At 37.6% G+C, this 18,293-nt stretch overlaps 1 protein-coding gene across 1 annotated transcript in view; it reads right to left on the reverse strand.

Annotated features, from left to right (window-relative positions):
• gabrg3 (gamma-aminobutyric acid type A receptor subunit gamma3) overlaps window positions 1-18,293 on the reverse strand; it is an 81,328-nt gene that overhangs the window by 35,043 nt on the left and 27,992 nt on the right. Inside the window, exon 5 of the mRNA XM_027005574.3 lies at window positions 1,801-2,021. Within this exon, the coding sequence (XP_026861375.2) occupies window positions 1,801-2,021 (221 nt within the window). The remainder of the gene's footprint in view (window positions 1-1,800; window positions 2,022-18,293) is intronic.

Genomic DNA, 18,293 nt, shown 5'->3' on the forward strand with positions numbered 1-18,293 from the left:
CCACTCTGGGGCATACATTCTAAAGTCCTAAATAATTATTAAATGAACAACACAATAGATGTTAATTCAGCAGTGGTGATTTCACTATGTAGTCTACTTTCAACTATTTCAGAACCTAAAATCACATTACTGTGTTAAGATAAGTCTTGGTCTTGCAGGGCAGTGGGTTTCTGATGGAAGAATAATGCCAGGGACATGGCAGGTAACTGCAGTCTTGGACTGGATGCTCCTATTCTTATAACTAGTGCAGAGCTGGGTGCAATGAATATCCACTCAGAGATCAGTTTCTTTGCATGCTGTGACCTGTATTGCAAAGGTACATCAACAGTGTGTTCAGTCTTATACACACATCAGGAGCAGGGTTCACCTCAAGAGATGCATTGTATATACAAAATGACTTCTTGTTGAATCTAAGCTGGCATTCTGTACTTGAATGTGGCCTAAAGTGGCCTAAAGTGAATAAGGGAGAGTGTTTAGTGCTCTCTTTCTGCAGTGAATTTGGTGCCTGGTATTTTTGTTATAAGGCCTGCATGAAGCTGGACTACTCAGCTTTCAGACCACAAGAAGGAAGGGTTTGTTTAGTGCCAGTGGGAATGTGCAAGCCACTTTACTTTTTCATTTCACTGTGTGCTCCAGGACTGCAGAGCCTTCTGGTGTGCTGGCAGAAAGTTCACCAGCTTTCATTATGTGTAGATTTATTTATTTATACTTATTTATGAGCTTAGGAGCCAGGGAATATTTAAACTGAGATCACGTCTGCTCTCATTAAAAATATCTACTGATGTGTTATTCTCTCACTGCATGGTTTATAGATTTTTACTATGAGAACAACAAAAAACAAGAATTTGGGTTAACATATTTTCCCCTTTATATAGTAGCTGTGGTATATACAGTAAGTACAAGTGGTTTCTATAGCACACATACATTTAGGTCATGCTATATACTTCACATATTTTATGAAAGTTGTTCAAGCTTCAGTACAGCTTTGCAGTGTTATTTTTGGTGCCTAGTCCAGCATTTGGTGGTGACTAATGGCTCAAGCAGAGCAGGCCCCCAGAAAGACTGCCTGTGTATCATATAGATCTCAAGTGGATCTGTTCATATCTGTGTTTGCAGAGACTTGACAAATGCTGAGTCCAGCTTCTGCAGCTTCATGTCTCCTCTTGGCTCTAGACAATCCTCCGCTCCAGATCTCCACTGGTCTAATGGATGGCTCTGTCACATAGACTAAGCACTGTTCTGAACTGGAGCAGCAAATGATACGAGTGCACCATCGTTTGTCATCATCCCGGCCCACAAGGTTCACGTGAGGCCGTAGCTAGTCTGGGAGCAGAGGTCTAAATGCATAGATGTAACTCAGGCTGATGTCTAAAAGCAAAAGGGATCCTGGGAGCATGATGGAAGTTTTGATGATATTTGGTCTAAAAAGCTCAGTCCCAGAGGATTGTGGCTCTCACATAATCGTGGCTGCTTCAAAGTCAACAAATATTAGAAAGGCCAGTTGGCTTAAAGTAGATATTGTAAGGACATCATCTGCATATCCTGCATAACAGCTGCAATTAATTCTAGTGTCAGTGACTACACAGGTTCATATACACTGTAGACTTGAATTATTGTGGACCATCTAGTTTTAGCATTACATCTGATGGTTTGCATAGCACTTTATATTAACAACAATGATAACATTTACTGACATTTGAATTTGACAGCCTATGAGTTCATCTTTAAGTATGTCATTGTGTATTGTCTATATAACATCACCGTTGATTTCTGAGACATTAAGCATAAAGACTGGCTTACCTCAGAGTATACAGGATTTTCCCATCATTCCATATTCTGAGAAGCTGGTTTGGTGTAGTAATCCAATGTGAGTCTGCATTCTTGGAGTTTCTGAAGATCGTGTCTGGTAGCCAAATGAGTCCAACCATATTACTGTTTAAAGTTAAAATTTTCATTGTGCTGTTATATCTTAGACGACTGTCTGTCCATGTCTGGGCAAATATGATGTCAATCTGATATTCCTGTAAAACAAGGAATAGGAGAAATAGGTAATTAGATAATTAAGAAGAAATAGGTAATTAGATAATTAAGAAGAACACTTAACTCCTCCAAATCGAATAATGACATTAGCCCTGGTTCTTGCTTTTCTTTTCCTCTTTTAGGCAATAGTTCTCTTGAGTTCTGGCTCACTCTCGGAGCTCAAAACCCTCAGCTAAGAAAATTAACGTTTTTATTACTTCGGGCATCATTCAGAATTCAGTCATAGTACCTTGCCAAACCCATGGAATTGGACGCAGTTTAAAATCGGCTTTGAGCTGTTTTAATGAGCACTCTGCAGGCAAGTAGTGCAAGATTCTGAGAAGTGAACATACTGACACAAACACCCAGCACTTTCCTCGGCTTCCAGGCCATTTCACTGTCTGCACTTTCCAACTCATTGTGCCCATTTCACTGCACTAAGCCAAAGGGCTTATTAAATGTAATGTTATGGAAAGAGAGGTGAGGATTGTTATGTGATATCCCCCAGGATTGCTGGGCTACTCATGGAATCCTGAATGCAGCTAAATAAGGCATGGAGCTTGAGCCCTAGTCTTCAGATTGGCAGGGCCACCTTTACTTTAAGAATAATACACACATACTTATTAATTTCCTGTAGATTATAACATGTTTGTGTTGCATGAAGGACTTGCTGGAGGGTGGCACTTTTAGTACTTCTGAAGGGACAAACTATTTTATTCTATTGACAGCTAACATGGCTTAAGCAGCAGCTAGAAGAATAATGAACCGAGGATGATCCCGAACAACTATTTAACTATTGCTGGACGCCGAACAACTATTTAACAAAGATGACCAAAGCATACTTTGTGTTATTGTTGTGCACCTCTCACTGAATTACTAAAGCGGAGATAGCAGGTTAATTTATAAGTATAACATGCTGAGGCATAAAAGACTTAACATGTGAAAAAGCCTGAGGTTTTGCTAAGGTGCTGCAACATCTATATGCACTGGCCATTTGCAAGATCACTAGTTCACACAAAGTTATTAGAGTCTTAGTTTAATCAGATTATTACATAATCTTTAATTTCAAAAGTCTGCATTCTGAAGTTTGACACAAGAAGTTTTATGCTTTGTGTCATGCTGGTGTGAAAGAGTCACTGCATGTGAAATGATGCATAAATAGCCTGGGAGGAATTTTCATTTCTAACATAGTGATGATCATAAACTTGCAATGGAAATGGTTCAATCAAAACTGTGTGCACATGTTTGTGTGTGTGAAACTGGTTATGTGGACTGATGTGAGGTATAAGAACTAATGGCCTCATTATCTTTCATAGCTTTGAAGCAACCCTACTAATTCACTTTCACTGTTTGAATCAGCTGGTCTTTAAGTGCACAGACCCACTCTAAAGTCTCCCGTGAGGCTTTCCATGGATCTGACACAAGTCCTTATGACCCCTGCTAACTTGCTGAGTGGACCCTGAGCTAGAAAATTGGACCATCTGTACCATTTATAACATGAACCCCTTTCACATATTAAAATGTATTATATGACCTTAACAGAGAGAATGTTTTTCTCAAAACTGCTAGATTGTAGTTTCAAGTAAAATCTTGCCATGGTCACAAGCTATTGTCTGAAAGTAAAAAAAAAAAAAAAAGGACTACGGTTACATAGCTAGCTCTTCTGATATTCCAAAGCTCGCTTGAATTCTACCAAGCCCAGCTCATAATTAATGGTAGGTGAGTGTCACATACGTGCCCCACTTTCTAATGCCACTGACAGTCATTTGACCTTTTGTGAGCGTTCTTACAACGGTAGGTCCCCACATTTAAATAATGGTCTCAGTTAGTGCAAGTCAATGGCCAGGAGCGCTGTTAGCTCATCATTGTCTCCTTTTATGCTGGGGTCCAAATGGGGTTATCAGAGAAATAAAACTTCACCTAAGGCCCAATCACCATGCAAGAGAAAATGTACCCAATGACAAAAAGAAACATAAAAAGATATCTAACATTAGATGCACTGTTATATCTGGTGGAAAAACTAAACAAAACAATAAAGGGCAAATGTTTGTTAACAGCAAGCCATGAAAAACATCACTAAAACTTATAGAGACTACTTCTATTCAGATCTAAGTCCATGCTACTGCCATAAACCAGTATCAAGCACAAACTTTATGCTCAGCAGAAGAATTCCAAGAAATGATGCACTAGGTCTATTGGGAACACATATTGATCTATGCAACAGTGAACAAATTTAAATCAAATGCATGATGCTAGCAGGGTAGACAACCAAACTTAATCCAAACTGAATATCAGACTTTATGGGATAATTACTCTTTATTATTCTGCACTTTAATGGAAAAATATAGTATTGCTACCATATGATTAAATAATAACATTCTATTATCTAATGATACAGAATAAGAGCCAAATGTAGATGCCTTTCTGCTTCTTTAATTTATGACATAACTGAAACTGACTTGTCCACTGGGCTTTATTTTTTTTCCTGCTAGGATCCTTTGAGTTTGCTATATGAAGCATATTATCTGGTGAATATATAGGGTATACACCCCCCTACTGCATGGGCATTTCTGAGATGCCTTTGTTCTATATTTTAAAGGAAATAAACAGTAGGTGTTCCCTTTATGTGGGAGCCTGGTAGGCAAATGTAATGCTATCCAGCAGCATTCAGTGGATGTGACATTCTCTGACTCTGCTTTGACAATGAGTTTGTTTAAAATAAATCACTGGCTTCAGCTTCAGTCACACCCCTGTTGCTTACTCCGTGATGAGGCATAATTTTTTATGCAAATTATCTTTCGATTGTGCCACCTGCCTCATATTGCTTGGAGGATTATTGGAAGCATATGTTTTCATTTTCACAGTGATGCTGATTTAATCAGAATTATGACTTGTTGGAGTCATGTCACAAAGTATGCAGAAAGACACTAGTAGTTTGTAATTTCTGACAATTCAGACAATCACATGGTCTGAAATGGCCATATAAGTGATTATAACAGTCATCAGTTATACAAATTGACATACAAAGATGTCTATATAAGATTTATATGGAAGGTTGTTTTGCAAATAATTTCTGTAATTTACACTACATATTTTCAAAGTAAGCATTTTCAGTAATATAAAGACAAATAGAACATGACTCTCATGCAGTTAAGTTCCTGCTCCCTGTCTACATAAATTCTATCTATTCAATTTTATTTAACTGGATAAATAATTTCATATTTAATTTTTTTAAATCATAGAGGACTAAGGGAAATATAATTCATTCCACCAAAACAGCATGGCCGGGCTCTGTCCTATAAGAAATCATTTTCAGCTCAAGTTGCTGTCATGCTCGAAAATGACCCGCATACATATGAGTAATTCCCCTGAGCAGCCTGGGCTACTCCCTTAGCTGCAGAAACCAGCATGAATGAGCTAATGCCAGCACTCCTGACAGAGACATCACACCATCCACCACAAAGATATACAGGCCAACTCGGCTGTCCCGCGCCAGCTCTCGCTTTTGATTAGCATGCGAGAGCCACACAGGCAGAGATTCATTTGACCCCTCTCTTCTCTTAGCCCTAATTAAATTCCACGTGCCATTTATCATTCTGAGGGAGTGGAATAAGAGAGGAATAAGGGGCAGATGTGCAAGGAACAGGAGGGCGAGGCACGTGCCCAGCTATTTGGGTACTGAAGGAATGTCTCTGGTGACTGTTTTTGCATGCAACCAAGCAAATTACCTTTTGGTACCTGCTCAGCCCAAGTCAGAAAAGCCTTTTTCATCATTTCATCCTCCGTGCCTCTGTAAACATGCAGCTTGACAAAATTTTCTCACTTCAGCACTCCTACCAGCACATAGAGGGTGTTTTAACAAGACAATAAATGTTTTAAGCAGTAAAAAAAAAATTAAAAATTACATTTTGAGTGAGAGCTACACATAGGCCTGATGGAAGCAAAAAGTAAATGGACCAATATTAATTTTTTAGTCATTTTTCTGCAGTCAAGCCTAAGGGAGAATGGCTAGGAATTCTTAGGAGTCATGAGTAAACAGAACTCATCAGTCAGGAGGGACGGTCTTGAGCTGCATGTGTGTGCTGCTGTTCTCCTGAGGACAGCTCACGGGCAACTAACAACCTTATTTATAACACAGCAATGCAGCAAAGAAGTCATTTGAGGCCACTGAACAAAACAACACCCTAAACTGGTAAAAAGCAAGCAATTTCTCACTGCAAAAGATTCATTGGCAAAGGCCCACGGCAACAAATATGGTGTCCCAGAGAAAAAAATAGTGCATGCCAACATCCTCCATATGTCTCGTGTTCTTGCTACACTACACAAAGGTTTGACATCGGTAACCTGACATACTGTCTGCATTGCAACAGCCAATTCAGCAAATGTAGCAGATATTTTACAGGTCATACCATGTTTATCATGGTTCTGCTATTTTGTTTCTCCTTTTTTGCAACAAAAAATCCTGGAAACCTCTGGCCCATGTCACTTGTGGGACATTATCATATGCATCCTTCCTTTGCCAGCTGTTGCTGAGTCCTGGTGTAATATAACAAACTCATTACTTAACTCATCGATCATCATTACTGAACATCCTCTATCATGTTCAGACTTGGTTCAGCAGCTGTCCAGACCAACGACACATGAAGAAACAGCAAACTAATAGGCTACAGTCATCTGCTTCAGATGGTCCACAAGGTGCACACTGTTCTGTTTGATTCCTCTTATATGAGAATTTTGCAAATTCTGTGAAAACATGAGTCTGTTTCCAACATCTTATTCTGATATAGCCAAGCTTTATTAGGAAAGTCCTCTTCCTTTTCTTTATGAAGTCTGGTTTTAATAAAATGGCACACAAATGTTCATAGCATTATGGTAGGCCCAATGATAAACATTGCTTATTGTTCAGCCATTTTAACCATATCACAGAATATAAAAGCCGTTATGTAGTTTACAGTGTGTGATGCAATCTCCTAGATTATACTGAATTATATATTCAGAGATCTTGTTACTTTTAAGAGAAATGTGTTTTGTTAACCTCTGGTGTGCTAATTAATGGCGAGTACCCTGTATGATGGAACTTTCTGTCCTCATTGTAGCTGATAATTAGGGTAGCCTATATGTCCTGACCTATAAATAAATAAATAAATAAAGTTTGAATATTGGATTCTTTGCCCTGTATCACATCTAAACCTCATTACCAATAGCCTCATGGATATTTTGAATTAGAAAACAAGCCATCTGTTCTCCTCTGATCACATATCTTAAGTAAGCTGCAGTCATTCTAGGATGAACTCATACTGAGGATGTTAATAATATAAGAAGAGGTAATGTTACTATGGGAATTCCCTACTGGTGAAGGTGCCCTCATTCTGGTACTTTCAAGTGATGAAAAAAAGTGCTTAACACTGCTCTTTGCCATGAACCATTCTTCTGTTTCCTCTCTGCCCCCTTCTACCCTTTTGTTACTCTTCCTTCCTCTTCTGGTCTCCCTTTTTATCTCTCTCTTGCTCTCTTTGTCTCTCTCTCCTGTTCTCTGTCTCACTCACATGCATGAACATGCATGCACACACCCTTGCATGCAGCCTTTGGTATCTCTCACTCGCTTGTGTTTTCTGAGTGGGGTGATGCCCCACTCAGCCCCCTCCCTCTCACAACCTGGTCTTTTCTCTAGTTCATCTCTCTCAGAATAGAATCTCCCATCCCTCTTACCAGGCACCTGAAAAGTAAGCTCCTTCATTTCATGCCCTTTTAAGAGAGGCAGAAAGGAAGCTAGAGAGTGCTACTGCTCTCCAGAAGGTCCCTGTCTGAGAGATGTACTGTGAAGGTGTTAATTTTTCTTCTCCTAGCAGCTGTGACATGCCAGGACAGCAGTGTACCGACTGGAACACTAAACGCTGATGGAGCGTGAATATACTGTACAATAACACAGTCAGCCTCAGCTCCTGGTCCCCCAGAGACATATAAAAAGATTTGCTGGGGAAGGTGTTTTCTCCTGTCCTTATTTTGGACACCCCAAGGTCATTTTGTGGATGGGAATCATCCCAGATAAACTCGGGCAGTTAACATGTGAAGCCAGAGGCTAAGCTAAAACTCTGTCTGCAGTTCCGTTATTAACACAGTCGTCCAGCCATGCAGTGCAAACAGTGGCTCAATCAGCTGCTCAGTTCCTTAAATGTCAAAACCAGAGAATGTGAGTGGAGGCTCAGAAAATTCTATTCCTTGCTCAAAATGTTCTGTAATTTACACTGTTCCACCCCCGTTCCAGTTTTTCCTATTCCCGTTCCTTACTCACTTGTTCATTGCGTTCTGCAGTACCTCTGCTCCAACTCCACTACATTGTCTCTATTTCCCATTCCTTGCTCTCTGGTCAAGCCAGAAAAAAATGCTTTTGTACTTAATATCTATTTAAAAATTAGTTCTTAGCTTAACAGTGAGATAATAACCTAATAAAGAAAATGTCATGTTTTATTGAACTGTAGGAAAATCAGCAGTGGGCTGCAAACTTTAATCTAAAATTATTTTACCAAAAAAACAATAATATTGTTTAGTCTACTTTGCATCATGCAGGAACATCCCTGTAGTCATGAAGATGTACTTATGTTTTTGGAACATTCCACAATGAATCCCCTGTGGTAGCGATTTGTGGTAGTACTTCACCTTACTCTTGTTCACATTAGGAGTTTTAGTTATTCTTTTAAATTTAATTATTATTTTTGATCATTTTCATGGTCTTTGTGAAAATACTCAGATAATTCCAAGCTTGTAAAAATGTACGTTTTTACAACTATAGAAACTATAGAATGCATTACTGCATTTGGTCCAATGTTAAATGCTTTTAATACAGGCAAGCCACTACATTTAATATATATTGAAATAAAAAATCTCCTTTATTTATAAATGTGCTGTTATAAAAAAAGAAAAAAATATATATAAACTCCCTGCTTACAACAGCAAACCTTTTATGTGCCATTTAAAAGCTAATGTATTGAGCAGGAGATAAAAGGGGCCTTACAGCATTCCTCAACAGGAAATGAAATATGAGAACATGTAGAAAATATAGTGTGTGCTGATTTCTATAAATTTTTGAAATTATACTTTACTAACCTAGTTAGTGGAGTAATGCACTTAAAATGTAAAAAAAAAAACAAAAAAACATTAATCATACACTTTACTGTTTACTTTTCTTTTTGTTGAACTTGCTGACAACAGCAGATAAACTAGCATATCAGGCATGTTTACTAAATAAGATTATATACTACTACTACTACTGGTAATAACAACAACAACAACAACAATAATAATAATAACAATAATAATAATAATGCTACATATTATTATTGTTTTTATTAATATTTTTTACACTTCTTGTAATAAAACAATAAAAAATGACCAAATGGTCACATATATTTCCTCACACTCAGGAGGGAGTTTGAGAGTTGGATAGGTTGTTGTACAATGGTTTGAACTTGGCATTGTAAATGACAGATAATCTTTTCTACTTATGGGGAAGAAACAAATTTATGCATTTCAATTTCCTGCCCAGCAAGCTTGGTGTAAGGTAGGTAAACCAGTGGTTTCTTAAACAATAAATTATCCAACAAATAAAATAAAGGCTATTAGGCTTTTCTTAGAAGAGGAGTCTGTTTCATGTACCAATCTACTGTGTAAAAAAATTCAAATATTGCATATATGGCCTATGGTGCAGTTGACTTCATAAGAAGAACAGTTGAGTGGATGTAGGTCCCACAGCACTGGATGACATCATGTACTGTACATTGTTCACATGTTCAGCAGAAACAACATATCTATATCAAATAGGCAGAAAATCTACTCCTGAATCATGGCCCCCTTCTAGGGAACAATACCAAACGCTTGGGCCTAGAATTAATTTCTGCTTTTTATTTTGGCTCAGCAGCACTAAAGGTTTGAACAAGTTCACATGCTTGGTAAAAGGGGAGCTCAAAGACACAATCTGCTGCACGATCATACAATGATTATTGGGATGAGAGTTAGAAGATTTAGCAAAGGCTCTAGGATATTTTCTCCCTCTCCATCTGATCAGAGTGCCTACCTTTCAACTGTTGCATTTGTACCTGAAGATTATTTACTAAACATGCCTTTTGTCTCCCTTCCGTTTATCAGACCTTTTCTTCAGTGCAATGCGGAATACATACACAAATTCATAGCTCTGCCTACTAAATATAGGTAAAGGTTTCGAACACCTTTTTAAGCCACTCCAGCCTCAGCCTACCTATGATGGCTGTGATGTTTTTGCACAACCACAGTCTGTATTCGATTGGCCAGATGTCTCAGTCTCTAGTGTGTGTGATCAGAGTTGCTGAACTGGTGCATTTACACTAGGCCGTGATCAGTATTAATGACCTCACTTAGAGCTGAAGGGCTCTCCTACCTGAGTGAGAGGCAGTGGTGTCCCATGCTTTGTCAACTGACTCTGACTCTGCAGTATTTGAGCTATGACCTACTTTCTCCTTTTAGAGGGATCAAGAAAAATGACTCTCCTGAGACATCCAGCACTTTTCTGTATTCGCATAGAGCAGAAAATCTCACTTGTCGAGCTGTGGTGCCTTATTTAAAGCCCAGTGTAAATAGCCTTGTGCATGTGTGCATTATATAGGTTATGTACATCTTCACAACATTTCACAAATCCTGTTAGAAAAATAGTTACACTGGATATATAGTGCAAGATGTTGTGGTATTGTGTGCAGGAATAACATCATAGAGTCTTTCTGCTTAGCCTGTGTCCTACTACATATGAATTAGAAAAAGAAGGCTTGATGGGAAATGATAAGCCACAAGTGGATTTTCAGATTTGCTTATTGCATATGGTATTTAAAAAATCTATCCTAAGCAAATATCAACTAATTCCATGGGATAATGAGAAAACGAGAATCTTGTATGTTCCTAATTATCAATTCATTTCCTCCAGTCCAAACCATAAGGTATTTTGTCTATGCTTTGGCATCCTTTGTAAAAACTTATAAACAACAAATTTATCAGTGCATAATCACTTACTCGAAGCAATAAAATAAGTGTGATATGAATTTAAATATTGCCAGAATGTTTGTAATGTTACAGAATATTCTAAAGATTGTCTCTCCCTGACTCTTGATGCCAAACTGCATCAGATCATACTGAAGCAATTCTGACCTCCCTAACCATGCTTTAGAATCTAGAAATATACAGCAAAAACCCTTGCATTTCATGAATATTGGAACAAAATTGAAATACATTTTTTTCTCCTTTCCACTCAATGGTTATGCTGATAATCTACAACATCTGTAGTCTATAAATTCTTCATTTGGCAAGCTCCGAAAATGTTTTCACATGGATTTTGTTCAGTGCATAAAATGCAATGAATTGTTTTAAATTTGCAATGCGTAAAATGATACTTATAATTGGAAGTGACATATGTCAACTAGTATTGGACATTTACTGAATGACTTAATACAGCTTTGTTGATGACAGTTCATATGAACCTGAAAGCTATCCTCACCCATGTACATGACTGGAGAAGTGATGGAGAGATTCACTCCTGCAGTAAAGCTGTGAATTAGTATTGCATGTGCTGCTGAAGTGATATGGGAGGGGACAGTGTTCAGTTCTGAAACCAATCTATCAGTCCAGGCTTGTATTTCTTGGCAGTATAGAACAGCTGGCAATGACCTGATGAGTAAGGCCATTACTGACACTCTGATCAGTAAGGGGAGCTACCCTGTGTTATGATGAGGCCTGTTTTTCACAGACGGCTATGAAGAGTGATGAGACATTAGAATCCAGATCAATACCCTGACCACAGAGACAACTCCCAGGAAGAAACTAGGACATGTGTGCAGGGTTTTCTGGGTGAACACTTGGATATCACAGTAAGTCTCTGTTTGCCGTTTGTTAAAGCTTGAGTACTCCATTTCTATTTAAAGCATTTAGCACACGCTCTTATCTAGAGCACCTTACAATAGTGCTTTGCTCTTACTTTAGGACTTGTGATGTCATGAATGTAATGTGTAAAGTGGAGGCAAATAAAAAAATTAAGATGTATAGGTATAAAAGTTGTCTGCTTGCAGGAAATAGTAGTGCAGCACATACAACATTAATAAATGTAATTAAAAAATTGACCTTGTACTGAAGTAAGTGGAGGGTAGTTTGATGTTTAATCAGACGTAAGTATTAAGCTATGGTGAGGTTTAAAAGGTTGTTGAATTCTGCACATACAGAATAATGTCTGCATTAGAAAAATCTTTCCATTATCACTCATTGTGTACTTGAAAAGTTTTTTTTGTTCACTTTAGAAAAAAAACTCTTTTCAACATGCAAGCAGCTTTTTAACGCAGTATTCAAAAACAACCAGTGTTCCGCAACTAGTTAATTTAGCCCAGTCTAGGTTGGTGGATTGAACATTATTTAGTTTTACTACGTTTAGTTTACAGCATTGTGTCGACCAGTTTTTCTGTGACAAATGTGAAGTTCCTCAGATCAATCTTCTCATCAATGGGGCTTTCACTGATGACAAGGGAAAATCTTCAGCAGGGTCATTTTCTCCTGGTTTGTTTTTAGTATTTGCCTTAGTATTACTTTCAGTGTGTCACATATCATTCCACCTGGCATCAGTCACCTACTTACAACACTCATTTACCATGACAAACTTTCTTTTTTAATGTAGTAATGGTAAGAATGTGAAATTACCTTTTAATGAATCAAGGAAAGAGGCATGGTTTAAATTAGACATGGGACAATATATCATAGCTCTGTCAGCCAGGACCCTCAAGGAGGCAGTATAAAACAATGTCTTCATCACTCTATCTCCACACCCTTGCACATGCAAGCTTAGGCTCCACAACTGGCCAGAGTACTGAAGCATCCTGGGGAGTACATGGAGCTGAAGGGCACTACTCTTATATCCGCCTTCCCTGTTTAAAATAAAAAATAATAAAACAAACAAGCCAGATAACACTTGCACATTGATTTCTATTAAGCTGACAGTTAAAGCTACATTTCTTGGCCTCCCTTGAGAACACCCCAGTGAATTTTTCTTTTGTTAGCGTTGATGCTGTAAAAAAAAGAGTCAAAAATACAAATAGCTCCCACATAGAACCAGAGCAATTACAACATCGTAACAATTTAACTACATGGGCTAGCTACAACACAGATTAATGGGGTAAATGGGGAAATGCTGGTTCTGTCACTTGCTCAAACTCTCTGTAGAAAGAGCCTATGTCCTCCTTCACAGAACCCAGCAGAGAAGCGGCATGTGCTTCTTCCCTTAGAGGTTAGTCTTTGCTTCAAATTATATGCTTGTGTTGCTCCACTGGAGCAAATGCATTCATAATTTAAACATGTATATATGTTTCCTGTTTCACACATTCAAAGCAGCCACTTCCTTATTCACCTCCTTTTGTTCTAAAGTCATTACCATAGAGCTTGGGGGAGGGGGAGAAGTTTAGAGATTGACTGATGTGACTCCTTCTTCCTGCCCTCTCTCCAACTGTGTGTTAATTAGTTGTCTCATTGCTATAGCTAGCGTTTGTGTGTGTCACTATGTCTTAAATGTTGTTGTAGGAAGCATTTCTACTTAGTTCATGTTAGGGAAACAGTCTACACATAATTATCTGATAAGCTGTAACAGTGGCAGGCTGCTTATTCCACAATATCCATTAACTGCTTTCCCTCATTTTCTGTCTTAATGGTAAATTTTCAAGATGATGCAGCCACTGTGTAGATGAGAAAGAAACCACTAACCAATGGAGATGCAGCCATAGGTTACATAGAGCAAAGCATTACATGTAGACACCAGGGATAGTAAAGTATTCAGTCTGCTGTTTAGCAGCTATTAAACAAAATGGTTTCTCTTTTTTTCTTCTAGAATTGATTAGAGAACTATAAATACACAAAAGGCTGTTCTGATTTGTAATTACAAAAGTTCAATAGCACGTTTAAAAACATTTTCAGGGTCTTAACAGATGTTTAGTTTCATTATAACCAGTCATCTTGTTAATGTTAGTGAGTTTCTCTCAAGTTTGACAAATTTTGCCTTGAAAAAGCATATTTACAGTTCTATCAAAAATGTATTTAGGGTTATTCACACAAAAAGCTGAGTTCAGTTACGCTCATAAGGATGCCAGCATACATAAGAATGACATAAAATGCCAAGGCTGGATGAAAGCACTTTTATATTCTCTTTTATGGTTGATATTCCTTCTACGACTGACTTTCTAGGCATCCTTGCTACCAAAAAGACAATTTAAGGACAACAGTGTTTTGAAGACATAGTGATAAAACACTTGCTTATCAGCAGACAGCTATCACCCTCTGGCTCTTGGAAGAGGAGTTACTTAAGTCAGATATACTGACAGAGGCACATTTGTGAACGTCTGGAGTCTGGGAAGTGGACTCAGTTGGTTTGTGTCTCGTTGTTGCCCAGAGCTGTCTCTCTGTCTGCACCTTCGGCCAAGTCATTAACTGACCTACAGAGAAGTACATAAGTTTAGAAACTGCAATTTTATTATTAGTTTTTACCTTTCTAACTTTTCCTTTCTGGTGCTCAACTTCCTGGCTTATAATAAGTCACCAGGACTGATTGTGGCACATCATCACAGGGATGCTGTACTATAATACTATAGTATATACTACAATACTATAGTAATTATTAGAATGAACAAAATATGTAATTATATATATATATATATATATATATATATATATATATATATATATATATATATATATATATTAACATTACTGTGTATTGTAGTATGTAGTCTAAGAACGAACACTATGTATTTGTTGTCTTAAGTAATTCTGTATTTTTAGGTTACTTTTTTACTCCTAAATTCCTAAAGGAAATTAAATGATTAGCAATTTTCATTTAGCACCAGAATTTGCTGTTGAACCAAGCTGTGGGTTTAAATCTTTGGAACTGCTAAATTAAGTGATGTCTTATAAAAGTGAAGTTTATTCCTTTCAACCTGACAGCTTATAACTTCAACAATTGTCCTGATTAGTCCCATATTGAGCCTTAAAATTGCATTTATTGTGAAAAAAAATATTTTCTTTTGCTTGTCATCGAAGATATTGTAAAGATTGTTGCCGCATGGACAAAATGTCTCAAATAGCACAGTATGGCCAATTTGCTGTTAATATGTGTAGAATGATTTGCTGTGCTTAATGTGTATATAATAAGTGCTTAATTTGGCATATCATGTTCTAAATCGTCACCACATGCTGAGAGAGGAAATGTGGCCCCTGTCTGCTGCCCCAAGGGCCTTTAATGATGAGGTAGTGACTCTTCCTCTGTGTGTGTGTGTGTGTGTGTGTGTGTGTGTGTGTGTGTGTGTGTGTTCACTCTACAGTAGTGCTGCAGGCTTCTCCAAGCTGAAGCAGCTCACCCTACCTAGAAGGACCAGGGCCAATAGGAAATACAGCAGTTAACTGAAAAATAAATTGCTTCTCTGCCTGTGGTTATATCAAAAGCAAGAGGTGATTGCCTTGCAACAGGTACAATCAGTTCTCACGTTGTTGTGATCTGTCAGGCATAAGCATACTTGGATTTGAAGCAATGATGTGATTTGAAAGAAGGAGAAAGGGAGCCAGGTGGATGATGCTTGATGCCTTATTGAGCATTGGGAATCCCAAAGGGCTCTCTACTCATGAGCTAGATTCTCAGTACTGCATGACTTGGATGCAGAAAAGCTCCTGTGTGACTTGCATTTATTGCTGTGTAAGTGGTGGCTGTCATTTGTTGCTGTGTAATGAAGTTGCTGTAACTGGAGTTTAATAAATTTGTTTTAATTACCTTCCAGTATCAGGTTGCCATTGAGTATACAGTTGTAATTCAGCATGTCTGGGAGGGAACTAAACTAAAGCAGTGAGGAAGATGTATACAGATAATTCCACTTCATATATCCAGACTCATGAACTGAAAAGAACCCAGATTTAACTTAGTCATGTACCACAATATACTGTAACCAGTATTCTGCTTTAACAAGCCTGATTGCTGTAAATTACTTCATAATATAGTGATGATTTGAATTAAGTTAGGACTTCATAATATAGTGATGATTTGAAGTTGTTAGGACAAGATCAGTGTGTACTGATCATAGGCTAGCACTCATGAGGATATCAGAAAATCCTCATAAACAGAGGCCTTATGACAGTGTCAGCAGACTGCAGTGCTTTAATGTATACAGAGTAAGTGCACTCATCATCTAGGCCTTTCTATTTGTGCCTTTGTGCAAGTGTGTGGGTGTCAGACACAAAAAAATGTAATTGTTGCTTATGTGCCCAAATCTTGCCTGAACGTCAGACGATATGAACAAAGACAATTGTTCTTTCCAAGAGTCTAAATAATGTGAGTCCCATCAGTGAAACAGCTTTCACAGTGCAGCAGTATAGCCTGACAAAAAAGAGCAAGCTGTAAAGTGTTCCTTTATAAACACAAAACTAAACGCAAAACGAGTAATATGACTAAATGCTGCAAAATCCACTTATCACTATGTTTCAAGAATATGGCAAAAAGTCCCTTAAGTAGTATTTATGAATATGATGACACAGCTTGTACTAAATGCCATTTGCAAACTTGCAATCACTGCTTCGAATTATAATTATTGTTATTTTTTCACAGTGACATTTCGATTCCATCAGAAAAGGAGTAACCATGTTAAAATTGCATAAATAGCTTCATCATGTCAGTTTTTATGGATTTGAAATCTTTGTGTGCTCACTTGCAATAGCCCTACACAGCTATCTTTTTGTAGCAGAGATTATGATCTCATGAAAGCTTGTCAAGTTGTACAGAAGTCAAAATTAGACAGTTTTATTTGTTTGTTTTAAACTTCTTCCTCACATTCCAAATTGATAAAGTTGTATTTATTTTCTGAGTCTATGATTTAACATCTGTAAAAGATTGTCTTCATCTCCCAAATCTGTGGGGGAGAGGTTCTAAGCCAATGTGCCGCCCCCACAACAACTGCAGTTATCTTAAACAGTGCTTACCAAAATCATGAATATGGGGGTCTACTATATCTTCTTTTGTTCTTTTTGTGTCTTCATTCTTGTTTATTATTTGTATTTCCAGTACAACAAAATGTTTATTTGGGGGATTATTTTACCATAACTTGAGTGTCTCTGCACTTTCAGTAATTTTTAACTTGTTTTTAAGTATGAGAACATTTACCAAATTTCTATGTCAAAAAATATTGCATTTAGTAGGTATAGCAAGTGTATATGTAAAAAAATGTGCATGTAATTAGGTATGTAGAATTTATAATTACATAAATTAAATTATCCAGCTAATAACATACAATCAGAGGATGTGTCTCACTATGTGGGAAAACTGACGGATCTTGTTATAGTTGCTTCTGACTTTTTTTCCTCTGCTGTAATTGTTGTCCTATACTGTAATGAAAATTATTATATGAATTTATTTAGCCATATCCATTTTAATGATTATATACAGATCACGGTCAGTTTAGTCTGAAAAGGCTAAAACCTGCTTTTGGTATTTCTTTTAGATTAAGCCTCACTGTCATGGGGACATTTGTCACCCTTCTCCTTTCTTGCTGCATTTTGCCATCTCCCCCCTTTTGTCTGTGATAATCACAGTAAGAGTGGGACAGTGTGGTGACAGTGTGGGGGTGGCTCTATGTGAAACGACCTCACGAAACATTCACTCGGAACAGAAGACATCACTCCCCAGCTCTTGAGTTCTGACACAGCTTCTGAGCTCTAGCACTGTGTCACAGAACGCACAGCCCACGCCAAACAAGGGTGTGAAATCACCTGCTTTGCATCTATATAATGCCTCTGAAATGTGACAAAGTTGAATGAAAAATGCTATTTTGTTTGTTTCAGAAATGACTTATCTATAAGGGAAATAACTGTTTCAGTGATTCATGTGCTGATTATGGTGATACCCGAAGTGTTCATTATTTGTCATTCTCTCTGATGTGTTCATTAACAACCTACTGATTCCCTAGGGAAAAATGTGTTACAAACTTTATTTTTGCATTGTTGGTACATTCGGATATATTTTTTCTAACTGTTGTCCAGTCTGCTTTTGCCTCTGTTTTTAGGTTGATAAACAGAAGCAGAACAAAGGGAGTTTCTTACCTTCTGAAATTCTCAAATCACATTGTACTATTAGAATCTCCTTGCTTTTTGATGGAATTCATGCTATATTCATATTACATTCCATTTGGTGAATTGAATCAAAAATCCAGCAACATATTGCAAAACATGTTCTTTGCTCAGGACTCAACATT

The sequence above is a fragment of the Electrophorus electricus genome, chromosome 7 (genome assembly GCF_041902795.1).
Source record: "Electrophorus electricus isolate QZ-2024a chromosome 7, ASM4190279v1, whole genome shotgun sequence".
NCBI lineage: Eukaryota > Metazoa > Chordata > Actinopteri > Gymnotiformes > Gymnotidae > Electrophorus > Electrophorus electricus.